The sequence below is a fragment of the Pelodiscus sinensis genome, chromosome 30 (assembly GCF_049634645.1).
Source record: "Pelodiscus sinensis isolate JC-2024 chromosome 30, ASM4963464v1, whole genome shotgun sequence".
Taxonomy (NCBI): Eukaryota; Metazoa; Chordata; order Testudines; family Trionychidae; genus Pelodiscus; species Pelodiscus sinensis.
The window spans coordinates 8,121,501-8,136,718 of record NC_134740.1 but is presented as its reverse complement, the minus strand read 5'-3'; the positions used below and the strand labels follow the sequence as shown (position 1 = coordinate 8,136,718).

At 58.1% G+C, this 15,218-nt stretch overlaps 1 protein-coding gene across 1 annotated transcript; it reads right to left on the bottom strand.

Moving 5' to 3' along the window:
• Nucleotides 1–4,303: 4,303 nt before the first annotated feature.
• On the bottom strand, nucleotides 4,304–5,236 carry LOC102450109 (putative olfactory receptor 10D4). Its single transcript, XM_014578082.2, has one exon. The coding sequence runs from the start codon at nucleotides 5,234–5,236 to the stop codon at nucleotides 4,304–4,306; it is 933 nt and encodes a 310-aa protein (XP_014433568.2).
• Nucleotides 5,237–15,218: the final 9,982 nt, after the last annotated feature.

Genomic DNA, 15,218 nt, shown 5'->3' with positions numbered 1-15,218 from the left:
CATGACCTATGAAGCCAGGCTTCATGAACTGGGCTTGTTTAGTTTGGAAAAAAGAAGATTAAGGAGGGACATGATAGCGGTTTTCAAATATCTAAAAGGGTGTCACAAGGAGGAAGGAGAAAATTTGTTCCTCTTGGTTTCTGAGGACAGGACAAGGAGTAATGGGCTTAAAGTGCAGCAGGGGAGGTTTAGATTGGACATTAGGAAAAAATTCCTAACTGTCAGGGTGGTCAAACACTGGAATAAATTGCCAAGGGAGGTGGTGGAATCTCCCTCTCTGGAGATATTTAAGAACAGGTTAGATAGACATCTGTCAGGGATGGTGTAGACGGAGCTTGGTCCTGCCTTGAGGGCGGGAGGCTGGACTCGGTGACCTCTCAAGGTCCCTTCCAGTCCTATGATTCTATGATTCTATGAAAGCTGCTCCTCATTGGCCAGGGCAGCCACCAGCCCCCCGCCTCTCACACCTCCCTGGGCACCTCTGCTGGGGGGGGCAGGCAGGGTCCTTAGCCAGGATGGGGACCGATCGGCTAAGGAACAGTTCTGCCGAGATGGACTTCGGGATTCCAGTGGATGAGAAGCTGGACATGAGTCAACCGGGAGCCCTTGTAGCCAAAAAGGCTAATGGCATATTAGGGTGCATTAAGATGAGCAGTGCCAGCAGATCCAGAGATGTCATTATTCCCCTTTATTCGGCTTTGGTGAGGCCGCATCTGGAGTATTGTGTCCAGTCCTGGGCCCCCCACTACAGAAAGGATTGGAAAGGGTCCGGTGGAGGGCGACCGAAATGATGGGGGGGGGGGGCTGGAGCACATGACCTACGAGGAGAGGCTGAGGGATTTGGTCTTATTTATTCTGCAGAAGAGACGAGTGAGGGGGGATTTCGAAACAGCCTGCAACTACCTGAAGGGGGGTTCCAAAGAGGATGGCGAGAGGCTGTTCTCAGTGGGGGCAGGTGGCAGAACGAGGAGCAATGGGCTCAAGTTACTGTGCGGGATGTCCAGGTTGGAGATTAGGACAAACGATTTCCCTAGGAGGGAGGGGAAGCGCTGGGCTGGGTCCCTAGGGAGGGGGTGGAATCTCCATCCCGAGAGGTGTTTAATTCCCGGCTTCACAAAGCCCTGGCTGGGATGATCGCGTTGGGATTGGTCCTGCCTTGGGCGGGGCTGGACTCGGTGACTCCTGAGGTCTCTGCCCACCCTGGGGTTCTAGGATTCCACGGTTCCCTCTAGTGACCACAGGGCAGTGGGTTAAATTACTGGTTCAAGCGACTCCAGCGCAGTCAGTCGTGTGACCGTCCCGAGTGGCTGGGCGCTGAGGGCCTGTCAAACAGGATTCCTGTGGGGTCGGGTTCTACTCCCTATGTCCGTGGGGCTCATGGGAGGGGGGCACCTCTATCCCCACCTTCCCCCACACATGGGGAGAGGTGACTCTCTGACTCCCCTAGACTCCTCTGATGGGCAGGCAGGAGAGGTGGCCAGCCCCCTTGCATTGCAGCTTGGTACCCCTCCCGCATCGTCAGCCACTGCACCCGCCCCTCACCACTGACCGGTGGCCATCTGGGGTCCCACCAGCAGCAGAACCCCCCATGCGGCTCAGGGAAGGGAGACAAGGAGGACGGGACAATTTGCCTTTTTAAGAACAAGCAGTTGGGACTCCTGCCGGGGGGCTTAGATATGGGACGGTGCCTTTCAAAACAGGACGTCTGGCCAACAGCTAAGGGGCTGCCAGGGGTGGGCTGCAGGGTGGGACGCTCGTAAAGGCAGCGAGATCCACAGCCGTGCCCTAGAGGGGAGGGCAGAGGGACAGGGCGGGATTAGGGGTATCCTGGCCGGGGTCTCTTCCAGCGCCAGTGCCAAGCAGGGCCTTTACGATCCTCGGAATCAGGGTCGTGTCCTGCCCTGTGTCTGGTGAGCACCTGGCGCGGGAGCCGGTGCAGGGGCAAGTGGCAGGGCGATAATTCATCTCCGTCGCTGCACTCTCCCCTGCCCAGGCCCAGCGCCCCAGAGCCTGCAGGGCCATTGGGATTCATTAAAAGGTCGGAGCATAAGCTTTCGTGGGCAAAGACCCACTTCGTCAGATGCATGTCAAAGTGGGTCTTTGCCCACGAAAGCTTATGCTCCTACACTTCAGTTAGTCTATAAGGTGCCACAGGACTCCTCGTCGCTTTTGCAGATTCAGACTAACACGGCTACCCCTCTGATATTAAAAGGTCGGTGTTTCTGATAACTCCGCACTGGGCCGTCTCCCTGTCCTGGCACCAGGCTCTGGAGTGGCTCCTGCTTTTCATTGGCTGAGACTGTGTGTTGTGGCCCCCAACACCAGAGCCACTTGACTGCTGGAATGTGTGTTAGCGCTGGTATTGTCATGGGTGCTGTGGTAGGACCTACACTCCTGCACTGAGACGTGGGACCCAAGCACAGTCTCACAATAAGGCTATGTCTACACTACAGGGTTTTGTCGTCAAAATGGCCATTTTGCGCAAAAACCCACAGAGCATCCACAAGTGCATTTTTGCACAAGAAAATGTACAGTAAAACAGCAGAGCAGAGGGCTTTTTGCGGTGTTGGTAAACCTCCTTCTACGAGGTATAACTCCTTTTTGCACAAGAGTTCTTGTGCAGACAGGTGTGTGGACTCTCCACGGGAGTTTCTTGTGCAAAAAGCACAGGTACTCTGACAGCCATTGTGCAAATGGCCATCAGACTTCTCTTGTGCAAGCATGTCCATGGCAATACAGATGCTCTCTTGCGCAAAAGCACATCGCTTTTGCAATGCGCTTTTGGGGGTGTGGACGCACTTTTGTGCAAGATGTTTTTGCAGATCTCTTCCGCCAAAAGCTTCTTACACAAAAACCCTGCAGTGTAGACAAAGCCTAAGAGAGTAATTGTCTTTGCCTGAACGCATCCACACTGAAAAGCTGTGTGTGACAAATGATTTCATTGTCTAGACATAACACAAGGGTAAATTGCGGCACAAAGCCATGTACTGAGTTACTGCAGTACAAGCACAATCTTCCACAGAACATGCACTTACAGCAGAGGCCGTGTGTCCTTTTTCTTAGCCACAAGGTAACAGTTTGCAAGTAAGCCCCACAGATGTTTTCAATGGAGCTGTGTTGAGTTGACACAGTTCTCAGTTACCAAACACGTCTACATCCCTCCTGTGATCTTGTGGTCTGGACCAAAAGTCGCCTCCTGCCGCTTTCTCTACAGGCCAGTGACTCTGGAGACGCCATGTCATGCCCCGTTCCGGAGTGCCCTGGGTTGGTGCCTCTGACAAGCCACTTGCAGATGCAGCACCTTTGAGAAATACTCCTTCCTGGCGACGTTCCCAGTGGCAGAGTGGGGATGTGCCACCCAACAGGTCCACTGGTAAACTTCCTCACACCCAACCTATTTGCTTCTGGCCGGTACCAATCTGTAGTCACCAGCCTCTCTACAGCAATTGCCACAGGCTTCCCCACCGAGAGGGCAGTGCCCGTTCTGGGGTCCCTGTGTAACCCGCACCCCAAGAGTGGTTCACTGTCCCATGCACCCACACCAGTGTTTCTCAACCGTTTTGTATATATATCCCCTTTTCAATTAAAAAAAGTAACCCCAGTACCTAGAATTTTCAGACTCACCATTTTTTTCTACCATTGCAACACATTCGTTTAAACAACTTAATTGTAGCCGGGTGGGCAATGACATTTTTGGGAGTAAAAACTACACAAATAATAAAGTGCAGTAAAACTTATAACAAAGATTCGGTTTTCTCCATATTTCAGGTGTGTTGAGGTACCCCCCAGACTCCTCTTGAGTACCCAGGAGGGTACTCGTACCACTGCCTGAGAAACCCTGACCTAGACCACAGCAACAGAGAAGCTGGAGAGACCTGTACACCTGGGCTGAGAGCCGGGTGGCTTTCAGTTCAGCGGGTAGACGCTCCTATACTAAGCTTCAGAAGTCCCAGGTTCAAATCTGCTTGAGGGTGATTACACTTGCCCCACACTTTGGGGCCCAGCTGAGCCCACATCTCCAGGAAGTGTCTCAGGTGGAGAAGGGAGCCCCAAAGAGAGACCCCTTCACCTCACTTCCTGCCTCGCCCTCCTGAGCCCTGGCATGAATGATTTGCCCAATCCCTGGGTATCTTTGCACCTGTTGCTACAGCCTGTCAGAGACAGCAGTGCATTTAGGAACATTTTGCTAGAACTCCCCTTATGTAAATGAGGCGGTTTGGGGTGGCCCAAGAGCAGCCAAACAGGTGGATTTGTGAGTGTTTTTTCTTCCATACACACATGCCACTCCCGCAGCTGCCACACGTCACCGTGCAGGTGTCCGACCCCCCCACAGTTTTCTCAGAGCCGCTTTCACCTCCTTGTTGCGCAGGGTGTAGATGGCCGGGTTCAGCATGGGCGTCACCATGGAGCCAAAAATGTGCACAGCCGTCACCATCACCATGTTCTGTTGGGGCTGGGTGTAGATCAGGGCGCACGGCCCGAAGAACAGCGTCACCACAGCCAGGTGGGAGCTGCAAGTGGAGGCCACTTTTTGCCGCCCTTCGGCCGAATTCATCTTCACGACGGAGTAGAAGATGTGGACGTAGGACGCAAGGATGAGGAGGAAGCAAGGTGCAGACACCATGCCACTGTTGGTGAAGACCACGGTCTCAAGGATGTACGTGTCCCCACAGGACAACTTCGCCACGGGGAAGATGTCACAGAAGAAATAGTCCACCACGTTGGACCCGCAGTAGGGCAGCGTGAAGGTCAGGCTGGTGAGGATGGTGGCGTGGAAGGAGCTGGTGATCCAGCAGCCAGCAGCCAGGAGGGCGCACACCCTGCGGTTCATGATCAGCAGGTAGCGCAGCGGGTGGCAGATGGCCACGTACCGGTCGTAGGCCATGACAGTGTACAGCAGGCACTCGGTGCTGCCCAACAAGTGGAAGAAGAAGACCTGGGCCATGCACCCGCCCAGTGAGATGACCTTATTCTGAAACCAGAGGTTGGTCAGAAATTTGGGGATGCTGACAGAAGAAAAACCAATGTCCATCACAGCGAGGTTGCAGAGGAAGAAGTACATGGGGGTGTGCAGGCGGGGGTCGGCGAGGACGGCTGATACGATGAGCAGGTTGCCCAGCAGGGTGCAGAGGTAGAACGCTAAGAAGGTGAAGAAGAGGATGGTCTGGAGGCCGTCGGTGTTGGGGATCCCTAGTAGGATGAAATGAGTCAGCACCGTGTGATTGACCTGCCCCATTTGAGTCTCTTTCCTGGGGGAAAGGGGAGAAATAAAGGTGGTGAGTTATGGAAACAAAACGCCCTGTGACCCTACAGACGTGATTCTCACTGGTCTGGCCACTGGCCCCGGACTCACGGTCGGCCCTAGCTCTGCCTGGTCTGTCATTGCAATGCCAGGTTGTTGCAAAGTCGCACGGTGCAGGGGCTGAACCAAGAGACAATTGTGGCCTGAATATCTAAGAGCCTAGAGCGCAGCAAAGGGGAAAGCTTTGCTGGTCTGTTCTGATTTTTCTCCTCTCTTCTTCCCTGTTCCAATGTTTTATTGTTATTCCATCTAGGCCCCTACCCAACCCTTGTCCCGCCACGCCCGAGAGCCTTCTGCTGCTACGTGGCTAACATTTCCCGTGCGTGGTTCTCTCCTCCTCTCTCCCCTCTCCGCGGGGCTGGCCGTGCGCGCCGATCAGCACTTGGGTTTGGCAGGGCTCTGTTTCCTCCTGCCTGTGTCCCCACCGGTCTGTGTGAGGAACCCAGAGGGGGATCGAACCACCAACCCATGAACATGGTGAAAAATTCTCCCAGCATTGTCAATGCTGCTGATCGTTTGGAGGTCCTATCGGGGTGGGAGGGAGAAGCAAAGGGCACAAGGAGAAGAGGAACAGCCACAGCCAGAGGGGCTGGAACTAGAAGTGCAATGTGGGGGTTTCATTTTTGTCTCAGTTTAATTATAACAGCGAATAAGGGACAAAGCCCAACAATAATAACTCGAAAATTGCTGAGTTTAAGGCCACGTCTTCACTTGCCACGCCAGAGAGTGATCTCATGGCGTGTGATTTAGTGCGCCCAGTGAAAACCGGCTGGATCATCGCTGCCCCCCGGCTCAACGTGCTTCCTTCACACCCGGGCTCCCAGTTTGGTCCCATGGCTCCCAGCCCCTGACGGCTCGGCATCGGCTCAGCTGTGACTGCAGGCAAGACTTGCCAGAGGGGAATGTTACGGGGAGATGGGGAGAACGATGATGAGGAGGAGGTTGGCATTTAGCTAAGCAGTGTCCCCAGGCAGCAGAGCAGGGGTGCAGAGGAGGCAGAAGTGATGGCAGGTGGGGAGGGACAGGGCTGCAGGGAGAGGCTGGCGGGGGGGTTATGGTGGATGGGGAGGGACAGGGCTGCAGGGCAGAGGTTGGTGGGGGGTTATGGTGGGTGGGGGGGCAGGGCTGCAGGGCAGAGGCTGGCGGGTGGTTATGGTGGCTGGGGAGGGGTAGGGCTGCGTGGCAGAGGCTGGCGGGGGGGTTATGGTGGATGGGGAGGGACAGGGCTGCAGGGGAGAGGCTGGTGGGGGGTTATGGTGGATGGGGAGGGGCAGGGCTGCAGGGCAGAGGCTGGCGGGGGGTTATGGTGGATGGGGAGGGACAGGGCTGCAGGGCAGAGGCTGGTGGGGGGTTATGGTGGGTGGGGAGGGACAGGGCTGCAGGGCAGAGGCTGGTGGGGGGTTATGGTGGGTGGGGAGGGACAGGGCTGCAGGGCAGAGGCTGGTGGGGGGTTATGGTGGATGGGGAGGGACAGGGCTGCAGGGCAGAGGTTGGCGGGGGGTTATGGTGGGTGGGGGGGTAGGGCTGCGTGGCAGATGCTGGTGGGGGGTTATGGTGGGTGGGGAGGGACAGGGCTGCAGGGCAGAGGCTGGTTGGGGGGTTATGGTGGGTGGGGAGGGGCAGGGCTGCAGGGGAGAGGCTGGCGGGGGGTTATGGTGGATGGGGAGGGGCAGGGCTGCAGGGCAGAGGCTGGAGGGGGTTATGGTGGATGGGGAGGGGCAGGGCTGCAGGGCAGAGGCTGGCGGGGGGTTATGGAAGATGGGGAGGGACAGGGCTGCAGGGCAGAGGCTGGCGGGGGGTTATGGTGGGTGGGGAGGGGCAGGGCTGCAGGGCAGAGGCTGGCGGGGGGTTATGTTGGGTGGGGAGGGGCAGGGCTGCAGGGCAGAGGCTGGTGGGGGGTTATGGTGGGTGGGGAGGGGCAGGGCTGCAGGGCAGAGGCTGGCGGGGGGGTTATGGTGGATGGGGAGGGACAGGGCTGCAGGGCAGAGGCTGGTGGTGGGTTATGGTGGGTGGGAAGGGGCAGGGCTGCAGGGCAGAGGCTGGCGGGGGGGTTATGGTGGATGGGGAGGGACAGGGCTGCAGGGCAGAGGCTGGTGGGGGGTTATGGTGGATGGGGAGGGGAAGGGCTGCAGGGCAGAGGCTGGTGGGGGGGTTATGGTGGGTGGGGAGGGACAGGGCTGCAGGGCAGAGGCTGGTTGGGGGGTTATGGTGGCTGGGGAGGGGCAGGGCTGCAGGGCAGAGGCTGGTGGGGGGTTATGGTGGATGGGGAGGGGAAGGGCTGCAGGGCAGAGGCTGGTGGGGGGGTTATGGTGGATGGGGAGTGACAGGGCTGCAGGGCAGAGGCTGGCGGGGGTTTATGGTGGCTGGGGAGGGGCAGGGCTGCAGGGCAGAGGCTGGTGGGGGGTTATGGTGGATGGGGAAGGGAAGGGCTGCAGGGCAGAGGCTGGTGGGGGGGTTATGGTGGGTGGGGAGGTACAGGGCTGCAGGGCAGAGGCTGGTTGGGGGGTTATGGTGGCTGGGGAGGGGCAGGGCTGCAGGGCAGAGGCTGGCGGGGGGTTATGGTGGATGGGGAGGGGCAGGGCTGCAGGGCAGAGGCTGGAGGGGGTTATGGTGGATGGGGAGGGGCAGGGCTGCAGGGCAGAGGCTGGCGGGGGGTTATGGTGGGTGGGGAGGGGCAGGGCTGCAGGGCAGAGGCTGGCGGGGGGTTATGGTGGATGGGGAGGGGCAGGGCTGCAGGGCAGAGGCTGGCGGGGGGTTATGGTGGGTGGGGAGGGGCAGGGCTGCAGGGCAGAGGCTGGCGGGGGGTTATGGTGGGTGGGGAGGGGCAGGGCTGCAGGGCAGAGGCTGGCGGGGGGTTATGGTGGGTGGGGAGAGCCAGGGCTGCAGGGCAGAGGCTGGCGGGGGGGTTATGGTGGCTGGGGAGGGGCAGGGCTGCAGGGCAGAGGCTGGCGGGGGGTTATGGTGGATGGGGAGGGGCAGGGCTGCAGGGCAGAGGCTGGCGGGGGGTTATGGTGGATGGGGAGGGGCAGGGCTGCAGGGCAGAGGCTGGCGGGGGGTTATGGTGGATGGGGAGGGACAGGGCTGCAGGGCAGAGGCTGGCGGGGGGTTATGGTGGCTGGGGAGGGGCAGGGCTGCAGGGCAGAGGCTGGCGGGGGGTTATGGAAGATGGGGAGAGAGATCAGTGACACAGACACAGCCCAGAGGCAGGTGCTGCGCAGATAAGGACAGGTGCTGGGTGGCTGGTTCTCTACAGAACACCCCCAGCTGACAGGCCCTGGGCACGGCAGGGCCAGGCCAGAGACAGGCAGAGACTGAGGGCAGGGCAAGAAGATTGGTACCAAAGCAGGCGCCTTACACTGGCCGCATGGGCTAGGACTCCTGTGGCCCCATCCAGCATCCTCCCCAGCCCAGCTCAGCGCCCAGGAGAGGGGCCCAGCCGGGGCATGTAGGACCCTCCCAGGCACCCTGATGTGCTGCCAAGTGCCAAGCTGACCAGGGCTGTCCCCGCATCTCACCCCGCGCTGCTGCCGAGCCTGAAGCTTCCCACCGCTTCCCGCAGCCTCCCAGCTCCGCCTGGGCCTTAAATCCCCTCCGGGCCCCTCTGGACCAGCCCTGAATTCCCACCGGGCTGCAGGCTGAGCCCTCGGCAGTCTCCAATTAACAGAGATTCGACCTCGGTTTGGAGATGCCCAGAGAGCCCACTGGTGTCTGGATTCTGCTGTCACTGCCCTGACCTGACTGGGGGCTGCGCTGGGTTCATGGGGCTGTTTCCCCCTTGGCTCTGCACATGGTGTAAGTCAGGGTAACGCCCCTGGAGTGACCGGAGCCGTGTGGGTTTCCACCAGCGGAGCGTGTAGCCCAGATGTTGAGGACGGGGGGGGGGGGGAGGCTGTTCATGCCGATCTAGTAACTCCCACCTGTGACATAGGAAACCAACTCCACCAGGTGAGGTGAGAGGGGAGTAAAAGGGGCTGGAGGTTTGGCCGAAGTCTGTGACTCCTGGGGGACCCGCCGCTCCCCTGCCTCGGGTCTGTGTGCTCAGGGGTGTGTCCCTGCCGCAGGGGGCCGGCATGGGAGAGCGACATGCCCCCCCAGTGCACCCAGAGGGCACCGCATGCTCTGCGCACCGTGGCACAGCCCTGTGTGCAGCCCCCGGCCACTCCCACTGGTGCGGAGTGAGACGGGCCCGGCCTGACGGGGTTCACTAGCCACCCCATACCTAGGAAAGGGCATCGAGCCCCGCACCGCCGCCATCCGGGAAGCCCAGCGGGGGGCCATCCGGATCCGGGAAGCCCTGCGGGAGAGCTTCCTGGTGGAGGAGGAGGAGGACTGACCTCTCCCTGCATGCCCCACTGGGGCCTTCTTCCACCCTACCCCCCCTTCCCCTTTCCCCTCCCTATCTACTGTCAAATAAAGACACCTGTTTTTGAAACAAAAACGTCTGTTTATTTAGCATAACTGGGTGCAGGAAGGGAGGAATGAGGGTTGGAGAGGGGAGGGGGAAACCTGGGACGAGGGAGCTGGAAGGGGAGGGAAGGGAGGAAGGGAAAGGAAAGCTCAGGGGTGGGAGTCCGGCTGCCTCTCCCGTCTCACCACACTGCGGGTCCGGGGGCGTCGGTGGGAAATGGTTGTGGGGGGGGGCAGGAGGGACAGGGGGTGTGGAGGAAGCAGGAGTGGAAGCAGGAGCGGGAGCAGGAGGGGGAGCAGGGGGAGCAGGGGGAGCAGCAGGAGGAGGAAATGGGAAGCGGTCGAGCAGGCTCTGGAGGTGGCCTCGCAGGGCATGGCCCTGCTCCTCCAGGGCCTCCAGACTCCTCTGGCGCAGCCTGAGGTCCTCCTGGACCCAGTGGTCCTGGAGACGGAGCTGTCGGTCTAGGAACCGGAGGTGCCGCCTCTGGTAGTCCTCCTGGTTCCTGGCTGTCCTGCTTGCCCGGGCGCGGGCGGCTGCTGCAGGCGGTGTGGTGCGCCCTGCAGGCCCCGGTGCTGCGGCTGTGGTGCAAGAAGACCAGTGGTCAATTACCCCAGGGGCCCAGGTGTGTGAAACCCAGCTCCCCTCTGCAAGGCCAGGGCCCCTGCAGGATCCCCAGCTGCTGCTCCGTGGTGGGCAAGGCCCAGGCGCACGGTCCCGGGGCTCCCTCTCGCCCCAGCCCCCCGTACACATAAGGAGAACACGATGGTACTCACAGGTGGACGCCTCCCCGGCCTCAGACGACACAGGCAAGCGGCTCTGTGGGGTGCCTCGGGGGTCCCGGGTCCTGGGCAGGCTGGCGGCAGGCTCCTGGCTCTCAGAGCCCTCCTCCTCTCCTCCGTCTCCAGGAGCGGGCCCTCTGCCCCGGGGTCAATCACGTCCCGGGGGGCAGGGACGGCATGAGCCCCCAGGAGGCGGTCCAGGGCGTGGAAGTGGGGGCAGGCCTCTGGGTCAGCCCCTGGCAGGCAGGCCCGGGAGTAGGACTGCCGCAAGTCCTTAATTTTGCAGCGCACCTGCTCCCGGCTGCGCTGGTGGCCCCTGGCGGCCAGGCTGGCAGCCATGTGGCCGTAGACGGCCGCGTTCCGGTGGCTAGTGCGGAGATCGTGGACATTGGAGGCTTCCCCCCAAACCTCGATGAGGTCCACGATCTCTGCACTTGACCAGGCGGGCGCCCGCCTTTTGCGCCCCCGGGCAGGCTCCCGGGAGCCGCCAGGCTGGTCCTGGGGAGCAGTGGAGGGCTGGGAGCCCTCGGGTGGCTGGCTCATCGTGTGGCAGGTGCAGGGTCTGCTGGCTGGGTGCTGGCAGCCTTGCAACTGACACAAACTGTGTAGCCAGCCCGTGGCCCTTTAAGGGCTCCGGGGCCGGGAGGGGGGCAATAGAGTTTCCCTGGTGTTGGCCAGAGTGGCCACCAGGGAAACCTGGGGAGGGCTAGCCTCCCACTAGTTCGAATTAAGGGTCTACACAGCCCTTAGTTCGAACTAGCTAGTTCGAACTAGGTTTAATCCTCGTAAAATGAGGTTTACCTAGTTCGAACTAAGCGCTCCGTTAGTTCGAATTAAGTTCGAACTAGCGGAGCGCTAGTGTAGCGCCTAGGAAAGTTAGTGTGAACTAACTTTGTAGTGTAGACATACCCAAGAAGAGAAGGGGGGGGGGATTTGAGAGCAGCCTTCAACTTCCTGAAGGGGGGTTCCAGGCATTTTCTATCCATCCTTGGTCCCTTCCAAGCTGGAGAGGGTCACCTGGTCAGTGGCCAGGAGTGTCTTTGGCATTTAGAGATCCATTGTCCTTGGAGCCTCACTCATCAGCATTTCCACAGGTGGAGCATTCCTCTGCATTGCTCAGCCACACAGAAGTTTCCAGCATCCATACAGAGCCCATGTTTATAACTCCATGTACAGACATTATTCACAGGGCCGGCCTTAGGCCGATCCGACCGATTCGGTCGAACCGGGCCCCGTGCCTCTGAACCCAGAAATACTGGCTGGCATTACAGTTCAGAGCCGGGGGCCCTGCTCCACCCCTATGTGGGGCTGAGTCTCTTCCCTGGCTCTGCCTCGAGTGGACCTCTTTCCTGGCTCCCCCGTATGTCTCCCCACCCCCAGCCCCGGCCAGTCCTGTCCCATGTGTGGCTTTGTGTGGTGCTGCAGGTGGGTGGGGCCTGGGCGTGACGTCATGTCATGCCCGGGATTTTCAAAGTGCCCAGAGGAAGGCCGTGTGCAGACTCTGGCCCCGCACTGTGGAAAGCAGAAGGTAGGGAAGGGGCTTGTGCAGTGGGGGGGAGGGGGAGGGCTGGGGAAGAGTCTTGGGGGCCTTGTGCACTGGGAGAGGGGGCCAGGGAAGGTGTTTGGGGGCTTGTGTAGTGGGGGAGGGGCTGGGAAAGGGGCTTGTGGGGAGGGGGAGGGGAAGGGATTTGGGGGGCTTGTGCAGTGGGGTAGGGGAAGGAGAAGGGCCTTGTGGGGAGGGGAAGGGGAAGAAAGGGGAAGGCACCAAGAGACAAGTGGAAAGGGGCCAAGTGCAGACAATGAGGGAAAGGGCAGGAGGGGAGGTGTCAGTGGGAGGGGGACAGGGTGATGCTGGGAGAGGAGAGGAGAGGGGAAGGGCATTGGGGGCTAGAGGGGGGAAGTGCTGGGAGAAGGCTTGAAAGAAGGGGTGGGCATGAGAGATGGGGATGGAGCAAGGCATGTGTGAGGGCACAGAGGGGCAGGAGGGGGACGGGGCAGAGAGTGGTGAGGGGGTGGGCCTCAGGGAAAAAGGGGCAAAGGGGACAGGGGCAGTGAGGGAAGGGGGAAGCACCAGAAGGATGCAGGGCTAAGGGGAGGTGCAAGTGCCAGGGGATTCTGGGGTGAAGCAGAAAGGCAGACACCTGCAGGGGAGGGACCAGCACCAGAGGAGAGAGGCAGGGCAGGTGTGTAGAGGGAGGTGTTAGGAGAGGGCATGAGGAGGGGTAGCTCACATGATCAGAGTGGGGCTACTGGAGAAGTGGGCACAGGGGGGAGAGAAAGGCTGGTGGAGGGGGGCAGGTCGCAGGAGGGCTGGGGGCAGTGAGAAGGGCAGGAGTCAGGACAGCAGAGGAGGGTGAGGAGTTGGGGGGCAGCAGGCACCAGGGGAGTGATGGCGCAAGGAGAGGAGACATGGCAGCAGAGAGAAAAGGTAAAGGGTTAAAAATATTTATTAATAACGTGGTTTGCTGCCCATGGCTGGTTTGTTTGCGCCCCATGGAGCAGTTTGGGTTTATGAGGGATCAACACGTGGCCGGCGAGTGGGAACCAAAACAAAAAAGCAGTCAGTGTAATGATCTTCTGTTGAGATGTGTTCTAGTAGTTACATTCTTGGACTGTCATTGCTCATGAAAAGTGCTGTCACATGGGTAGAAATCAGGTAAATGTTGCATTTTGTTAATATCAGCAGAGCTGACTGAAATGGGGCCTGTGTGTTGTGTAGTCCTGCCTTCATCTTTGTATTCATGCCTGTCAGTGTGAGAGAAGCTATCTGTATATATTTGCTTGCATATGCAACCACACTTAAGTTGAGGCCCTCAGCATGTTCTGTAAGTATCAGTGTGGTCCGTGGGGCTTCCAAAGTTGAGTTGCCCTAGCTCATCCCTGACAGGTGTCTGTCTAACCTGGTCTTAAATATCTGCAGTGATGGAGATTCTGCAATCTCCCTGGGAAATTTATTCCAGTGTTTGACCACCCTGACAGGCAGGAAGTTTTTTCTAATGTCCAACCTAAACCTCCCTTGCTGCAATTTAAGCCCATTGCTTCTCATCCTAACCTCAGAGGCCAAGCAGAACAATTTTTCTTTCTCTTCCTTATGACACTCTTTTAGATACTTGAAAGCTGCTCTCATGTCCCTTTTCGATCTTCTCTTTTCCAAGGTAAACAAGCCCAATTCCTTCAGCCTTGCCTCATAGCTCATGTTCTCTAGACCTTTCATCAGTTGTGTTGATCTTCTCTGGACTTTCTCCAGATTCTCCAAATTTCCTGAAATGTGGCGCCCAGAACTGGACATGATACTCCAGCTGGGGCCTAATGTAGATGGCTCATTCCCTGCCTAGGGGATGTGAGACTGGGCGGGTTAATTTCCAATCCTCCTGTTTATTCTTTTCCTAAGCCAGGAGGGCTCAGTAGCTCTGACGGGGGCTCTGCTGGAAGGCAGCCTGCACTGCTCCCTTCCTGAAACCTTGTGCAGGTGTTAAGCAGCTGTCCAGCCCACACTAGAGGTGACTGCATTTCAGCGTGCCTGAAGCCACACAGCACCAGCAATGGACAGGAGATTGGTTCCCGGGCATGGCTTGCTCATGACTGCTTCAGTCCCATTGATGAGCCTCAGCCTCTTTCCTTCCCCTCCCCCGCTTTGCAATGGGGCTGTAGACTCTGGGGGAGAGGGCTGGAGGCAGGCAGGGGTGTCTCCCTGTAGCAGGTGTAGACACGTCTCTGTATTAATCATTCTCTCATGGAAGTTTTTAGCTTGGTATTCAGTCCTTTTACCTGGAAACTTTGTATTACGTCTTGGTAGAATAGTCCCTAGGACAAGTGAGGCAGAGACTGTCCCTGTGGGGTGAATGAAGCGGGAATGGAGAAGGCGGAAGGTGACACCTCTGGGCAGTTGCAAAGGTTGGAGAGGGGATGGAAGCCAGATCCAAGATCAATGAGCCCTGGGAAGTGGGCCCATTGAAAGGAGATTGGACCTGTGGATGCCTTGGGGGTCAGCAGCAAGGGCCTGCTTTGGGAAGCCCCCTCTTTGGAGGTGAATGGGGCAGCATTGAGACACCACCCAGAAGCCGGCGCCACAGACACTAACTGCAGAGTCATGGGACGGCTCTCACAGATCTTGCACATGCATAAGATGACAGATCTGCAGGAGGGGGGGCCATGGCGTAGTGAGGGGTCCGGAAGGGTCAGTTACCTCTAGGAGAAAAATAATATAAAATGTAGTTAAAAATAGATGTCACACGGTTTTAAAAGGAATCCCATCTCTCCTGCCTTTTGTTTTTTTTTTTTGTCTCTTTAGGCCCCCAGTTAAAATTTTGAAAAGCTCTTGAGTGACTAAAGTCATTTTTGAAAACTGGACTTGGAAATCTAAGCTCAGATTTTCAAAAGTAATGAAGCTCCTAAAGAGACAGTTGCCAACTCGGCTCTTCAAAGATACCTATCTGATCTTTACGCACCTTTGAACATCTGCTCATAAGTGTCCTAGTCAGTTCTGAATGTGAGATGTAGGAGCCCAGTCCTAATTCCTTCAGGCTTTTTTTTTTTTAATTTGAACATTTATCTACACTAATTCCCCTCCTTTCTCTTTCACTATCCAATAAATGCATGGATCAAAATTATAGGTGCTTTGTGAATACGCTGACTTGATAGTGGAAAGATTTCATATTGTCATGTATGATTCCTGGTAACCCATCTCAAATATGAAAAACTAGGTTGATACCTGTTCATATCAGGAGCT

Bases quoted from the DNA above. Each gene is read 5' to 3' on its own strand.
- LOC102450109 (XM_014578082.2), bottom strand. From the start codon at position 5,236: ATGGGGCAGGTCAATCACACGGTGCTGACTCATTTCATCCTACTAGGG.